Here is a 16701-nt window from a genome sequence, read left to right on the forward strand (position 1 = left end):
CTTGCGGGAGAACCCCCTGTTAATACAGCCATGGGAGTAGCTGCGCTCTTCTAATACACTTGAACTCTTCCTTCAGAGGAGTAGCCGTGTTAGGCTGGATCTGTAAAGCAGAAGATCCGTGCAACCTTATAGACTAACAGACGTCTGTTAGTCTGTAAGGTGCCACGGATCTCTGCTGCTTTGACTCTTCTTGTAGTCAGGACTGATCTTTATTTTAGACAGCATAAGGAGGGATTGACCTCAGTGCCAGTGAGTTCTAATCCCAAGTTTTGCTTTTTTGCATGCGCCCCGGCTGATTTATGCCAGGGGCACTCATGATAGCAGTGACAGTTTAGAGAAGGAGAAGATAACCGTCATGTCATTGTTACCAGTTTCTCTGGCGTTAGACGGTACAGAACGACTGGTAACCATCTCTGCTATCTTGCCAAAAGCAATTGAATGCTGGTGTGTAGCGCTCGAGTTGTCGCCTCTTTCTCCACGGCATCTAAGTACAAAATGTGAACGGAAAAACAAAAAAGCCGGCACGGTCTTAGTGCTGCCGTGCTATGTTTCTGCCAAGGGCAATCCAGGAAGAAAAATGTGCGAAAGGACTGTCTGCTAATGTTTTCCCGGAGCAAGGAATGACTGACAACGTTTACCAGAACCCCCCGTGACCATTAACATCTGATTCGGCTCGGGGGGGGATTCATGGAGGGACAGACGGGTCGGGGTGTTTCTGAGGACTCCCGCTATCCCACAGTCCTCAGCAGTCTCTTCTAAAACTATTTGCATTCTTGCTAGCGCACATGTCTTGTAGCTTACAACACGGTGTCTTTTATGTTCACGGAACAGCTATCAGTTTCCCTTCCCCTACCACCAGCACGAGAAATGAAAGTTAAATAAAGCAATCTTGAGTACCTACAATGTTCATCTTTTTACTGAATGCTACTGACAGAGGCGAATCTGCAGCACTGAGGAACATTAGAGCTTTGCACAGTGGCATATCATAACCAATGAAGTTATCTGGGTGTGATTTTGCTACTTGAAAATTGCTCTTTCCTGGTGGTAGATGTGTACAGTACTACTGGAAAACAGTAGAAACTTGTTACCATCTCCCCTCTTTTTGTTAACTCACAGTACAATGGACAGAATGGATAAAACCGCTGTGTAAATTTTTGAAAGGAATGGGGATACTCACTTTGGGAACTGGGTCAATCCCTGCCTTTACGGTTAATAAAAATAGAGTTCAGTCCAGACAAGAATAGGATACAGTGTATTAAAATCAGTGTGCAGCAGCGCAAGACTGATCTTCCGCATCAGTATTTCACAGGAGGGAAGCCGCTGCAAGTAACGCAACCGTGTCCTCCACCTACCTGGGCTGCCACAGCAGTGCCCCCCCCCATTGTTGGCATGATGTTATGAAGAATGCCATGGAATAAGAATTCACAGAGTAGTTACTGAGATCAAATGAGGGGGAGCAGCCACCATGGGCTAATGACAGTCCATGCAGTTCAGAATCTTTTCTTTATAGCAGAGGGAAGGGGGTCTGATGAGCCTCAAGCCCCAGGTGATAAGATGAAGACAGTTACCTAGGCTTCTGTACCATTCACTGGTCAGAAAAAAGGGAGTCATTCCCATTTTCACCCGGAGCCCCCGGCCACACTCAGCCAGGACAATCACTGGGCAGCCGTCTACCCTGGGGAGGGGCAGGGAGCGGATACTGCTACTCACCACAGCAGCATCGCGTCTGCCCCTAGCAGCATTCAGTACACAGAGGTGACATTCAGTACTCAAGGAATATTTATTTTCCTTTTTTTACGTGGAGGGGGGAAAAACTGACTGACTGTTCCGTGACACAACACACCTGTATTACGCTGCAGACATTGGCGCGCAGCCCAAAAAATGCAAATATTTTCAGAGACTCGCTTTGGAGACTGGTACTGTTCACCATACCGCTCCCTCCCATGACCATCCGTTTGAGTGTATGGCTTCCCGTTACTGTTGTCCACGCCACCTGTGTATTCCTGTAGTTCTTAATTTTCAAAAGGCTTTGGCTTCCTGTCTATACGGAGCTCTGATAAAAAGATGATTTGTCTCACCAATACAGCGATATACATCGCACCCCTAAGTTCAATGCAGGAGATAATCTTCATTTGAACTGCATCGCCACCCCGTGGTGATCAGAGCTTGGACACGTGAAAGCAGGAAAATGTCACTGTAAAGCTCTCGGGGATTTCCCTGTTTACCGGCACTCCACATCCAGTTCGGATTGCGGACCAGAGCGGTCATGGGGCACTGTCCTGCCTAAATAATAGGGCAAGTGTAACAGAGATCAGTGTATCAGAGAGCACAGGTGCTCCGTGTAGTATTACAGGGTTGTCCCCTGCAAGAAGCGCACCGTTGCTTCCTCCTCCCAACTTCCTGGCCTACCGTGTCATTTCCCCTCCCCCGTTTGTGTCATGAAGTATTAAGGAATACCAGAATAAGAAACAGAGACTTGTTTAGTGAGAGAAAATGATGGCGGGGGAGGCACTTGGAGGCAGCCTCCCGGGGCTATGACAGTCAGGCAGAATGGACTCATTTTTAGATACCATAAGGAGGATTGACTCATTGCCAAGCGAGTCAATCCCAAATGTGATTGCAAAAATTTTGAGCCCCAAGTTTCAATGATTAAGCTTGTTATTCAGCCGTTCTGTCCTATCTACTGCTAGCGTAGCAATGTTGCCCTCGATGTTAAGCAGTTAGGCGGTTCTCCTGGATGGTGGGCAGGTCTGCAGAACTGTCTACCACCAGAGGAGGAGGAGCAGATACTGCTCTTCAGTGCTGTAGCGTCCCGTCTACCAGCAGCATTCAGTACACATAGGGTGACATAGAAAGTAGTCAAGGAATGATTTCTTACCCTTTTTTTTCACGTTGTGGAGGGGGGGGAAATAAACTGAGGAGCTGTTCCTGAACCACGCCAGACACTGTGTTGGACCCTACAGACATTGGAGCTCTGCCAATAATGCAAATAATTTAATAGACTGCTGGGACTGTGGGATAGCTGGAGTCCTCAGTACCCCCTCCCTCCCTTCATGAGCGTCCATTTGGAGTCTCTGGCTTCCCATTACGCTTGTCACGCAGCGCTGTGTATCCTGCAGTTTTTATTCAAACGCTTTGGCGTTTCGTGTTCTGTAACGGAGCTGGATACAACAGATTTTCTCCCCATACAGCGATCAGACCTAGTATCTCCCGTACGGTCCATGCTGAAGCTCTTTTTGGATTTGAGACTGCACGCCAGCCGTGCTGATCAGAGCTCCACGCTGGGCAAGCAGGAAATGCAATTCAAAAGTTCGGCGGGGCTTTTCCTGTTTACCTGCACGCTGCATCCGATTCAGACTGTGCTGTCCAGAGCGGTCACTGCAGCACTCTGGGATGTCCGCCCGGAGGCCAATAACGTCGATTTCCGTCCACACGAACCCTAATCCAAGTTATCACTATCGATTTTAGCGCTACTAAGACTTACTATGCCTCCTGTTTGGGAGGAGTTCCGAAATCGATTTAAGGAGGCGGTAAAATCGATATTAATGACGACGTCATGTGAACGGATACAGCGTTAAATCGGTATATCGGCCATTAAACCGATTTAAAGTCGCAGTGTAGACCTGGCCTTAGGGAGGGAGCCCAGCAGTCCTTTGCAATGATAGCCATGAACTGTGGGCACAGCTACTGTATAAAGGAGGATGAGCCTGTGATTAATGGTGGAAGGGCCTAAAAGCCGCCTGAACATGAAGCTCCTGATTAACCCGCATGAGAACAAAGGAGGCCTTTTTGCTTTGCCTGGGACGACTGACCCTGTTGATTGCGTTGCTTGCAAAGAATCGCGCCAGTGTTTTCTGCCTTCCAGATGTCCCCAGCTCTGCACGTGTCATAGGCAGCCAAATGGCTCTGGTGTGATAGGCTGGTTCTGTGCGATGCCCAGAAAGGACTGAAGATCTGACGTGTTCATTTCCCATGTATGTGCCTTTAATGGAATGGGCTTGTTCCAAGCTCAGTAGTGTTCCACAGGCTTTCTCTTGAGCCCTTAATTACAGTGTTTACAACTGAACTATTGGCTAAAGAAAATTGGCTCTTCTGAGGCTTTTGATCATGCATTACAGCTTGCGGGCAGGAACTTTTAAACGCTAATGATTCAGCCACTTTGTGGAGGGCGATGTAACTAGAATTAACCTTCTGTGACATTAAAGTATGCTCCCATTCCTGTTGAAATTGCCCCCCTCTCCCCCCCAGCCACCAGTGCCATCCCTGCAATCTGCTCTGAAATTCTCCATGCAGCATTGCAAGGCATTCATGCTCTGCTGTCCTTAACTCTTGTTCCATCTCTCCCCTCATGCTCATTTGGGACAACCAGGTCCTCTTACAGCCATCCAGAGAGGTTCTTTAAGTAGCCAACATCCGTCTTTAGATCAGTTGCAGCCTCAGACCTTCCCATCTGGCTCCGGAATGCCGACTGAGGAGGGAGGTTGTTTTTGTTCTGTGCTCTGTCCTTCCTGGGAGTTATGTAAAATACTTTTAAAGAGCTGCCGAGTTCTGACAAATATTGCAAATGGCAATGGGTCACAGAAAGCCTGCTGAACTGTTACCTGTTTACTTTTTCCTAGCATGGCTGATTTTCCAAGATGTTTGTGCATGAAGAGACACTGTCTCCTCTTCCTCACTGTCATTTCTCTCTTACCTGAATCGTGCAGTGAGAGACATCCTAATTCATCTCCATGGAGGCGATTGGGGTCTCCTCTCTTCCTGGAAAGGTCAGCCAAGGTCGAGGGGGAAAACCTGTCTGGGTAAAATCAGAACCAGCCTGAGAATTTATCAGAGATTTGAGCCAAAGCTGGAATTAATTCCATGGCTCCAGAGTGGAGTTTAGGACTCTCAGCAAGGATCTTTATTCATCTCAGCTGCTGTTTAATGTGATCTGATCTTCTATGTATCTAATGTCTCCATCACCATCATGTCTATCCAGGAGTGAAGATAATCAGAATGATGTGACTTTTATGCCTCATGACATGATAAGGGATGGAGAGCTTTTTGTCAGACCATGTGCAAAAGCTTTCAGTATCAGCCAACATTCCCCAAGAACTGGGATCTGATACTTTCAAAAAAGAAAAAAAACCCTACTTCTAAAAAAAGGAAAAAAGAAAAAAAGTCCCTGTCTTGGGTTGAAGTAGTTTGCCATTTGTTCCAGCCAGGTCTTGAAAATCTCGCTCATCATGTCTTCTTAAAAGAGCTCCATCTTTCAAACTGTCACTTCTCAGCAGCTCTGTGGTGATCTCTTTCCACAACGACAGCCGTTTGGAGGATATTTTTATGCTAGAAAGGGTTGTGAGTGAAGTTGTGTGAGGCCAGAACCTTCCTGTGACTTACGTGCTGATCAGTAGCTGTGGAGCTTGAATCCATAGCAGCTGATTTGTGCACTGAGGCAGGCCAGCAGGAACTGGCCTGGCTGTTGGTGTCTAATAGATAAATAACACAAGAACAGTTAGACTGGGTCAGACCGAAGGTCCGTCTAGTCCAGGATCCTGTTCATGACTGTGGTCGGGAGATAGGGAATGCTGCTATCTGACTCATACATCCCAAGGCTGAAGGGTGTCCCAGCGCCAACTTATCCAGGAGGACACTGGCTGATCCAGGGTCTTTCTCTCAGTTCCTTTTAAAATAGCACTGTCCCCAGTCCCTTGCTGTGGGCCCATCTATGTGCAGGGGCGGCTCTAGGAATTTTGCCACCCCAAGCATGGCAGGCAGGCTGCCTTCGGGGGCATGCCTGTGGAGGGTCCGTTGGTCCCACGGCTTCGGCAGACCTCCCCCAGGCATGCCTCTGAAGCCGCGGGACCAGCGGACCCTCTGCAGGCAAGCCACCGAAGGCAGCCTGCCTGCCGCCCTCGCGGCAACTGGCAGGGCGCCCCCCCGCAGCTTGCCGCCCCAAGCACACGCTTGGCGTGCTGGGGCCTGGAGCCGCCCCTGTCTATGTGACAGTCTCGGTCGTGTTTGTTAGTGCTCGTCCCCTGGCACCTTGGAGAGTAGATGGGACCTGCCAGTGATCCTTGTCAAAGAGAGGAATAGACCATGGAGCAGATGGGCCTCCCGAGTGTGCAGGGGGAAAGTAGGGAGCTTTCCACCCCGCGCAATACCAGAGCTGCCCTCCTTTGGGGAGGGCAGTCCTAGGCTTTGCACGGATGAAAAACAAACCAAACCTCCTTTCCCCAGTACCCCCCTGCCCCAGGTGCACGGCAATGTTCTACATGGGTGTGTGCAGAGCCACTAGAGCCATTGGCTGGGGGTGATGCCCTCGCTGTCCTGACCCACAGGTTTCAAAGCTGGGTCTGTAGGAGCAGCCATGCTCCAGCCCTCCACTTGGTAGCCTGCTAATGCTTGCCTGCCTAGGACCCACGAAGCCCCTGCAGTTCTGTTGGTGAAGTTTCAGAGCAGCTGATCCGCTGCTGGCTTAAGTTGGGCTAGCCATCAGCACAGGAACTGGCCTGAACACCTGATCTCCACCCTGCTCTGGACTGTGCGCCTTGTGCTTTCTGCTCCCACAGCTTGATTTTCCTGGCATCCTGACCCGGCCTGACTCCTGGCATCCGATTAGTGGTTCTGACCTCCAGTTCGTCTCCTCCTATCTTGACCCAGCTGACTCCTGTCTTGTGACTGAGGACCCTGGGTCTGGCTGCTCACCTCCCAGCTGTGATACTTGCTGCATTGCAGAATTGTGACTAAATGGGAGGCTTTGATCATGACTCACCTGAATATGTGAGAATTTCATAGATTCCAAGGCCATTGGCGTCATCTGGTCAGACCTGCTGTATAACTAGGGCCCTACCAAATTCACAGTCCATTTTGGTCAATTTCACAGTCACAGGATTTTTAAAATCTTAAATTTTCATGGTTTCCAATGTTTAAATCTAAAATTTCATGGTGTTGTAACGGTGGGAATCCCAGCGCAAAGGCAGGTCGTGGGGGGGTTGCAAGGCTATTGTAGAGTGGTCGCGATATTGCCACCCTCACTTCTGTGTTGCTGCTGGCAGCAATGCTGCCTTCAGAGCTGGGCACCTGGCCAGCAGCCGCCACTCTCTGCCTGCCCAGCTCTGAAGCAGTGCAGAAGTAAGGGTGTCAATACTGTAACCTCTTACAATAGCCAGATTTCACGAGAGACACCAGATTTCATGGTCCGTGCTGTGTTTTTCACAGCTGTGAATTTGGTAGGGCCCTGTGTATCACAGAGGACTCCCCTGAATTCCTGTTGAACTAGAGCAGATCTCTGAAAAACATCTAATCTTGATTTACCAGTTGCCAGTGATGGATAATCCATCCCAACCCTGGATAAGTTGTTCCAAGGGGGTGGCTGCATCATGGCCCAACCATGTCAGTGGTGTCACAGATTCTTTTTGCTGTACTGTAGCATGAGGCCATCAGTAAACAAGATGACTCATTGCTTAATGAGCTAGATTAGCTGGAGTGTGTGTGTGTGGGGGGGGAGCCTGGTAGAAATGGGGTGCTGTGTCCTGCTTTTCAGGGTGCTCTTTCTGACTGCCCTGGATCCTGTAGCTGGCATGAAAGATCCCTTCTCATGATCCCTTCTCTCTGGCATGAAAGATCTTGGTGAACAAGGCGTTAAAGAGCCTGGCACATCTCCTGGCATGTCACCCAGAACTCAGGATCTAACTTGGGTAGGAGGCAGTGCTTAATTTGTAATGAAAGAGGTGCTAGGGCTCCAGCAATTTTTTTTACATTCCTAACTGATGCAGGAAGCCCAGAGGTGCTGGGGCTATGAACGTCCAAGCCCAGAGGTGCCTGACAAACCTTGACACAAATTAAACACTGGTAGGAGGCAGACGTAGTGTGTCTGTCAGCCCCAGCTCTGAGGGGGCGTCCGGCAGCAGCCCAGGCCGTGCTGGCTCTGCGCTTGAGAGCTCTGCCTTTTGGCAGGCAGCCGAGTGAAGTCCAGCAGGGAGCCCCACTTCTTGCTCAGCATGCGGAGAGATTCCATGGGAGAGGTTTGCTCTTTTGATGGCGTATTGTAGCTTGCCAGCTCTCTGAGGGCTGTGACGGGCATGCTCCGAGCCACCTTGTGGCAGGTCTCAGTGGTGATTCTCCCCCTGAAGCAGCACAGGGAGGGCTGAGTGCTGGGCTTGGGCAGCGTCTGAGCAGAAAGCCTCAGCCGGGCTTGGTTTCCTCAGGGTTTGATGTGGATCCTGTCAGCCTAGAAGCAAAACTGCAGTTCAGCATCCTCTCAGAGGGGGTGGGGGTCTTAACGCAGTTGGTGGGGCAGAGGAGGAGAGTGGAGCAAATAATGGATTTTTCAGTTCTCTGACCAGTCTGAAAAAAATGGAGAAGAAAAATTTGGAGGGGGCGGGGAAAGGAAAAGGTTTTGGATGAAAAATTTCGCTAAGCTGTAGGGGTGTCTCGCACCTCCCCCCTCCTTTCCCTTCTGTTGAGGTGTTTGTCATTCACTGGCTCTGGAGCTGACTTTACCCATCTCTCCGGCTTCCCCTGGGTGAGACATGGAGAATTGGGGATAGTGAAAGATTGGCCTACTCAGGACGTTTGCTGGGCAGAGGAGACTGTGTGTGGTCGTGAGCTGGGAGCATTTCGGATGGCAGGGGAATCTGTCTCTTGGAAACTCTCTGGTCAGATAGGGAGGAGTCCAATGGCTTCTGCCTATTGAGCAAAGGTACGTCCACTCTTACATTAATTATTTTGCAGCTGCTGAACGCAGTGTGTGCATCTGGAAAATGCCTGGGCAGCCCGCGTGCCATGCAACATCCCTGGCACATCCAGATGTTTTCAACTGGAATGGTCTTTTAGCAGAACACCAGAGTTGTCTATGTGGAGATAATGAGGGAATGGAGGCAGAGTCCGTTCTAGGGTCCCGTTATTGTGGGGCAAGAGGGTGTTTTGGGGCCTTGGATGTTACTATTTAAAAAAACCAACAACCTTCCAGGAGTCCAGAAGGTAGTAGGATCCCTGGCAAATCTTGGGTTTTGAGTTTAAAAAGGCAAAATTTGGTTACTATGCCAGTACTATGTCATTGTCACTTCCACTGCTTAACATGGGATAACTTGGCACATATTTGGGCCTTTAGAACAATAATTTGTAGCCCCTGAAAATCGTGTGTGTGTGCATGAGAGAGAGAGAGAGAGTGTCCCCTTAGCGCCAGTGTCTCCTTAGCGCCAGGATGGAGGGGTGTGGGGCACTGTGTATGGTCCACTTTCTTAATGAAATGAAATGCTTTATCCCATTGAGGCTTTCCAAGAAGTTCCTATTGGTCTTTCAGAGAGTTGTTACCTGTGAATTTATTTTCAAGGCCTTTGATTTGTCTCTAATGTAATTATCCTCTCAGCTTGTGGGTTTTTTTTAAATTACTGTATGATGCCAGGGCTATTATACTTCTCCTAATGTCTCCCATGTGGCAGACTTGTGCATCCAGAGGGAAAAAACATACAGCAATTCCATTTCACTTTTTTATTAGAGGATCTCAAAGCACTTTGCAAATGTGTAATTAAAGCTCTCAACACTCTCCAGGTGGTAGATGAGTAGTGTTGCCATTTTAATTGGTGGGGGAATCCAGGCACAGAGGTTGAGTTTCTTGCCTTGCAGAAGCTAAAGTGCCCCTGCTGGCTCTTCTAGTTAAACAGGTTCATAGCCAGGGCACAGAGTAGGGGAGAAGCCTGAGAAACTGTTGCATGATAATGAACTGAGCAGCATTGCTTCAGTGAAGGGGGCACATTCCAGGGTGGATGGCTGTGGCTCAATGAGGAGGGGAGGGGAATTCCTGTTGGGAGGTAGAGACGGGCTGTCCCTTCCAGTATGTGGGCAGTGGGGCATTGCTAGTTACAGTGAGAGGAGCTGGGAAGCAGGTTAGTGAGATGGGGGAAGTTATTCATTCTCCGTCTCATGCACTTACTGGTGCTAGTGGAGCAGGGTTCCAGCTTTCCAGTGTAGTGACTTCTCCTTGGACCTGGCCTTCCGCTGCTTGGCTCTGGGGATGCGTACACAGGTAAGCGGTGCAAGTCCATAGCATGAGCATCAGAGCTTTCTGCTGCTGCTCACTGGCAGTGTTACTTCTTAGCCATAGGAGCCTGTGCTCCGGCATGGTAACACCTTATTTGCAAGCTCAGGCCCTCATTCTGTGATGGCTCAGTCACAGGTCATCAGCTAGGATTGAACTCTAGTCCTTTGGCAGGAAAATCATGCTGACACTTGAAATAAAAGAGTAACTCCATTAGTTGGTAGCTGTAGCAGGCTCTGACCATATGGTGTGGATCAGTGGCCAGAGGAAGACATGGCTTATTTACCATGCACACTTGAATATGCTGTTGGGTGTGCTCAGAAATGATCTTCTGGGCTGGTGATGAGCAATAACCCTGATGTTCCCTCCTCTTCTTCCCTCCCCCAAATTTCAAATACCTCTCACTGCTCCCTAGGCTGCGCTCTCCACGTGCTCAGTGAGTGTGTTCAGGTACAGAATACATGGGCTTCCAGCATAGTGTCCAGGACCGGCGCCAGGGTTTCTGGCGCCCTAGGCGCCGGGCCATTTCGCCGCCCTGCATGCGGGTCTTGCGGCTCTGGTGGAACTGCCGCAGGCATGCCTGCAGCAGGTGCACTGGAGCCACGGGACCAGCGGACCGTCCGCAGAAATGCCTGCGGCAGGTCCACCGGAGCCGCGGGACCAGCGGACCGTCCACAGAAATGCCTGTGGCAGATCCACCGGAGCCGCGAGACCAGCAGACCCTCCGCAGGTACGACTGCGGCAGCTCCACCGGAGCCGCCTGCTGCCCCCCACCGGCAAAATGCCGCGCCCCCCCCCCCATACTGCTGGCGCCCTAGGCGGCTGCCGATAGTGTCCTTAAGGCGTGTTTGTTTTCAAGTGCTCCTGCTTTCCCTTCTTGGATAATAATTGAGAGCATTTGCTTTGAAACAGAGAGAAGAAACCAATTCATTCCTCAGTCCATCTCTGCCTTTGTGGGTAAGCGCATGTACCTTCAGTGCACAGGCCTGGAGCTTCTATCAGGCTAAGGTGTGAAATTTACAGGGAGACGCATATCACTCTTCTGTAGGAAATCCTGTAATGCTATGGTGGCAGCAGCAGCAGCCCTGAATAGCTGCAGTGCTAGAAACTGCAATTAGTCTCTACGTTATAAAATCGGCCTCTCAGAAAATCGGCCTCTCTTCCTGAGAGCCCAGATCCCATAATCCTGCCTTAACAAGGATGATGCATGCACCACTTTTTAGTGAAATGCTTCATCCCTTTCAGACTTTCTTCCAGGAAGTTCTTGTTAGTTTTTCAGAGAGTTGTTACTTGTATGTTTATTTCCCAGGCTTTTGATTGATCTCTTATGTGATTATCCTCTCAGCTTGTTCGGTTGTGTGAGATTTTATTTTCAGTATGATCCTAATGTCTCCCATATGCAAACTTGTGCATTCGGATGGAAAAATCTTATTGCATTTCCAGAGCACCTTTTTATTAGAGGATCTCAAATACTTCATCAGATGAATGCAGTGGAAAATACAGTAGGAAGATGATATATGCCAGGGGTAGGCAACCTCTGGCATGCGTGCCGAAGGTGGCACGCAAGCTGATTTTCAGTGGCACTCACGCTGCCCGGGTCCTGGCCACCAGTCTGGGCAGCTCTGCATTTTAATTTAATTTTAAATGAAGCTTCTTAAACATTTGAAAAACCTTATTTACTTTCCATACAACAATAGTTCAGTTATATATTAGACTTCTAGAAAGAGGTCTGCTCAAAACATTAAAATGTATTACTGGCACGTGAAACTTTAAATTAGTGTGAATAAATGAAGACTTGGCACATCACTTCTGAAAGGTTGCCGACCCTTGATATATACAGAGAACATGAAAAAATGGGGGTTGCCATACTAGCTCTAATAAGACTAATTGATTAAGTTGGGCTGTGGGATTTATCAAATAAATTTGTTACTGTATTTTCCACTGCATGCCTCTGATGAACTGAGCTTTAACCCACGAAAGGTTATGCTAAAATAAATTTGTTAGTCTCTAAGGTGCCACAAGGACTCCTCGTTCCTTTTGCTGATACAGACTAACACGGCCACCACTCTGAAACCTGTCTCAAAGCACTTTGTAAATCTGTAATTAAACCTCTCAATGCTCTCCAGCTGGCAGATGAATAGGATTCCTATTTTAATTGGTGGGGAAACTGAGGCACAGTGGTTGAGTTACTGGCCCAAGGCTGCAGTGAGGCACTGGCAGAGCAGGAATAGACCCAGCGAGCCCTGCTCATTTGTCTATTTCAAGCATTAGATGTTGCTGCCCGGAGAGAAGGAACCCAGTTCTAATCACTTGATTGCTACAACTTTCATTTTTGTATAGAATTCTCTGACAGCAGGGTGGAGTTCTAATATTTTTTAATTAAAGTTAAATTAAAGACGGGGAACCCTTTGGAATCTAAAGGACCCTCATTTCCTGTCTAAATTAGAACAATAGCAATATGGGTTGAATTTTAAGCCTACAGTATATCATACTGGTAGTGCTCATTTAGAGTGTGACATTGCTGATGACTGGCAGCAGTGTTCATTCTTTGTTTCTTTCTCTGATGTATTCACTGCAATGCACTGTCTCTTCCTTGCTCTTTCTGGTAGGTTGCAACTACCCAGAGCTGAATTGCTGACTGAACAGTACTTGCTTTCAGTGAGTAGGAAAAACTCTAGAGGGACTTTTGGATTAAATTGATCTCCATATTTAGGGCTCAGTTCTGCAAATCCTTATTCAAGTGGTCCCTGATTCAGCAAGGCACTGAAGTTTAAACTGTAAGCTTCTGCTTAAATTCTGTTGATTGTGATGAATGCTTAAGTGCTGGTTTGAATGAGAGCCATGGGTAATTGCGCTGATTGGCTGCATGAAGAATTCTCATGTACATGAGTAAGAATTTCCTTAGATTTTTAATTTGTTGACCAATCCCTGTTTTACCCCAGCTCAGACAACTAGAACTGTATCTCTGAATCATTTGTGTATTCTTCTCTTTAAAGTTCCAGTGAAGGTACTGAAGTTAAGAAGCATTCCCCTGCAGTGCCTGCAACCCAGACTTTGCAGGGCCGTGCTGGTGTAGGAGAACTCCAGTGTGGACCTAGAAATTATTTTGGTTTTCACACTCTTTAGGGTGATATTAACAGATCTCTTGAAATGTTTTTAAACCATCCTAGAATGATCAGGGAAAAGATAAATAAAAAGGATTAATGATCTAATACAGGGGGAGGGGCGCAAACTACGGCCCAGGGGCCGCATCTGGCCCTCAAGGCGTTTTAATCTGGCCCTCGAGCTCTCGCTGGGGAGCAGGGACAGGGGCTTATCCCACTCAGTGAGGCTCCCGGAAGCAGCGGCATGTCCCCCCTCCGGCTCCCATGCATAGGGGTAGCCTGGGGGCTCTGCACTCTGTCCTCACCCCAAGTGCTGCCCCTGCAGCTCCCATTGACTGGGAACCGTGGCCAATGGAAGCTACAGGGGTGGCGCCTGCGGACAGGGCAGCGCGCAGAGCCATTTGGCCACGCCTCCGTGTAGGAGCTGGAGGGGAGGACATGCTGCTACTTCTGGAAGCTGCTTGAGGTAAGCACCGCCCTGGAGCCTGCACCCTTGACCCCCTCCCATGCCCCAACCCCCTGCCCCAGCCCTGTTCCCTCTCCCGCCCTCTGAACCCCTCGCTCCCAGCCTGTAGCACCTTCCCGCATCCCAACCCCTAATTTTGCAATTTCCATACCCTTGGGCCAAAAAGTTTGCCCACCTGTGATCTAAGAGTTACCATAGTAGACTCTGAAGCAGGACTCTTGTTTGTGTTCCTTGCTTTGCTGCAGAGTTTATTCCTACTTATTTTCATAGTGCGTAGGAGCCCTGTTATGGATCAGGACCCCATTTTCCTGGGTGCTCTACAAACACAAAACAAAAAGATAGCCCCTTTCTCCAAGGGTCTTATAGTCTAGTCGCTGTGTGACCTCTAGCAAGACCCCTGACCTTCCTACAAGTCAGTTTCCCCATCTGTAAATACAGAGAACTATTCCAGAAGGGTGTTGAGGCTTAATTGTCTGTACATTGTCTCCCTGCTGCTGGTCTGCAGCACCCTCTAGCCTGCCTGTGGTTCTGGTTTCCATCTGCATATGGTTGGTGGCGTGGGAGTGATGATCTGTGTTGTCTGATGCTCCACATGGCATCCCCCTGGGCGGTCTGTGTCATGCTGAGCTGCAGTCTGAGCTGTTGAAAATTCAAATAAAGAGTCCAGTAAATATTGTTTGACTCAAGTAGCCTTCGTTATCGCTTTGATGTCGCCTGTTCAAAGACTCCTGGATGAGAAACCCACCAGTACAGGCTGAGCTGTGCTGCTGTGGCACTTCCGCTGGCTTATTGTCAATGGCGCATGGGCCTGCTGCATCTGTAAACGTTAACCCACGAATGGCAGATGCTGGCCCCCTCGTGCTCGCTAGGAAGCTTGCTCCCAACGGGGCATGGACTCTGGGAGTGCAGAGCCCCAGCAGCAAGGGATCTCTCTTTAGAGATGGTTTTTGTCCCCTTCTTTTAATAAGCCATTGATCTCTGAAGGTGAAGTGTTTCTGTGCTGCCATTTATCCCCTTGGCTTGTTGGCTTTGGGTCGTTCATGAGGTGGTTGGGACAAGTGGGAGAGGGGGCGCTAGTGCTGCAGTTTGTAGGCTCACCTGTAAGGGCTGACTCTGGAAAAGATCCTGGAAGCATTTTTGTGGGTCTCTTGGAGGATGTGCATAGCTACACATAGAAACGTGGGGAAAATGAGAGGACAACGTTTGGCTCTTCCGATCATTCTAGTAAGTTCTGCCTGCTCCTTGCAGGTGTGCAGACTCTCTGGGAGCCCAGCTTTCATGAATGGGTACATTGGAGGATGGTGAACAACCGGAAGTGATACCTTGAGAGGGCAACATACAGCTGTATATAACATCTGGTCATGTCCAGTGTCCTAGGACCACTTCCCCTCGCCTGTGCATTATCTGTGGTAACTCTCAGAGCAGGGGTTAAGGGAGCTCTTTGACATGTCCCTTCCACTGAGAAAGGATGGGGGAGAGAGGCAATCGCACAGCAGGTCAATGGCAGAGCAGGGATAGAACATATATCTCCTTACTCCCAATCCAGTGCCCTCTCCACTGCCTACTCAAGTCACGACCACCTGGCAGCAATGCTGATCCCTACAAGTGGGAGATATGCTGTGCTGGACAGGGCAGCTAATGCTCACGGTGGAAGAACAGAGTTAGTCACAGCTAGGGTGACCAGACAGCAAGTGTGAAAAATTGGGACAGGGGGTGGGGGTAATAGGAGCCTATATAAGAAAAAGACCCCAAAATCGGGACTGTCCCTATAAAATCGAGATATCTGGTCACCCTAGTCACAGGTCAGCCATCTGTGACTCATACCCCTTTCTGCTTATGTTCCAGAACTGAGCTGCGAGAGACCCCTCCATGCAGAAGCTGCTGCTGGAAACATATTTGCTTGGGGCCTCTGCTGTCACCTGATCCAGGTCTTAGTCCTCCCCTGCCTGTGTGATGGCATGTGATATTGACCACATGCACTAATCTGCTGAGCTCAGGGAACCGGCTGCCCAGTGCAGCCCAGCTCCTGGAAAGCCAGCAGTGCTGAGTATGCCAGTGGGAACAAAGACCGAATTCTGCATCTGAGCCAGTCAACAGATGGCAGGAATTAGGAGTGAGACGATGACAGTTTCTTTGGGTTGGAAATCCCTGCGGTAGCAGCCAATCAGGCTGCTGGGTAAGGGTGAGCGAGGCCAGTCCAGACTGCGGGAAGAGCATGGCGGGGACTGCATTTGGGGTGGACGGCCAGAGAAATTCCACATCTTCGCCCCACCAGCCCACACCGAGCTAACACCCATCAGTGCTGGATGGAGGCTCCCGCCCTGCTCTCCATGTGGCAGCCTTCCCAGGCTTTCTCAGTGGGGTGGAGCTGCTCGCGTTGGTCTCGGGCGCCCAGCACTCTGCTGTGCTGTCTGGTCCAGCAGAGTAAAGCCAGCACTGTGCTGCCCAGGCAGTGACCTGGTGTGATGAAGTGGGAATGTTCTTGATGTGTTCTTTGAATACTGAGTGGGGAGTATTGATCTGAGAAGGTTGCAGGGGAGTTTTGCTGGGACTGTCTGCATTGGGGAAGGGAGGATATCTGAGCATGTAACATGAGAACCCAGGAGGGGGGTTGGAGGCCAGGTAGCACCTCTGAATGGGAAACTGGACAAAGGACACACAGGCTGGGAGAGGACTGGGAGGAGGCTGAGTGAGACGGCTGGAGGGAGTTTCAGTTTTGAAGCTGGCTGGGAGATGGAGAGGGGCACCCTGATGGGCCTTGGGCTTCCCAACAGGGCTGTGGGCTCCGTGGGGCCCCCAGGTGGACCTAACTAAAGGGAGTCCTGTTGTCTGTACCGGCAAGCCCTGTTTTGGACTGTGTTCCTGTCGTCTAAATAAACCTTTGGTTTTACTGGCTGGCTGAGAGTCCTAGTGAATCACAGGAAGCCGGGGGTGCAGGGCCTTGTCTCCCCCACACGCCGTGACACCTGCGTGTGCTCCCTCCCTCTGAGCTGGATTGAGGTGCTGCCAAGCTGCAGGAGTCCACAACCCTCAGACCAGTCTGGTTGCTCTTGGTGCCCTGTACAAGGTGGGAACCGGCTGGGCCTGTGGGATCTCCCATGGTGATCGCA

The 16701-nt window shown here is 49.7% G+C and overlaps 1 protein-coding gene across 10 annotated transcripts in view; it reads left to right on the top strand.

The window, feature by feature from the left end:
- The window catches only part of ST3GAL4 (ST3 beta-galactoside alpha-2,3-sialyltransferase 4), a 175216-nt gene that overhangs the window by 64536 nt on the left and 93979 nt on the right, over positions 1-16701 (top strand). For 2 of the 10 annotated variants that reach the window (XM_075073546.1, XM_075073551.1), the window contains exon 3: positions 14840-14935. The exons of 7 other annotated variants lie outside the window; for them this stretch is intronic. Coding sequence is in view for 1 of the 3 variants with exons in the window: in XM_075073544.1 (XP_074929645.1) it covers positions 9879-10009 (131 nt within the window). In the remaining 2 variants the exon portion in view is untranslated. Of the gene's footprint in view, positions 1-9850; positions 10010-14839; positions 14936-16701 lie in introns of those variants that run through there. One more of the 10 variants, XM_075073544.1, reaches the window with a different exon arrangement.

This window comes from Chelonoidis abingdonii, chromosome 18 (genome assembly GCF_003597395.2).
Source record: "Chelonoidis abingdonii isolate Lonesome George chromosome 18, CheloAbing_2.0, whole genome shotgun sequence".
NCBI classification, from domain to species: Eukaryota; Metazoa; Chordata; order Testudines; family Testudinidae; genus Chelonoidis; species Chelonoidis abingdonii.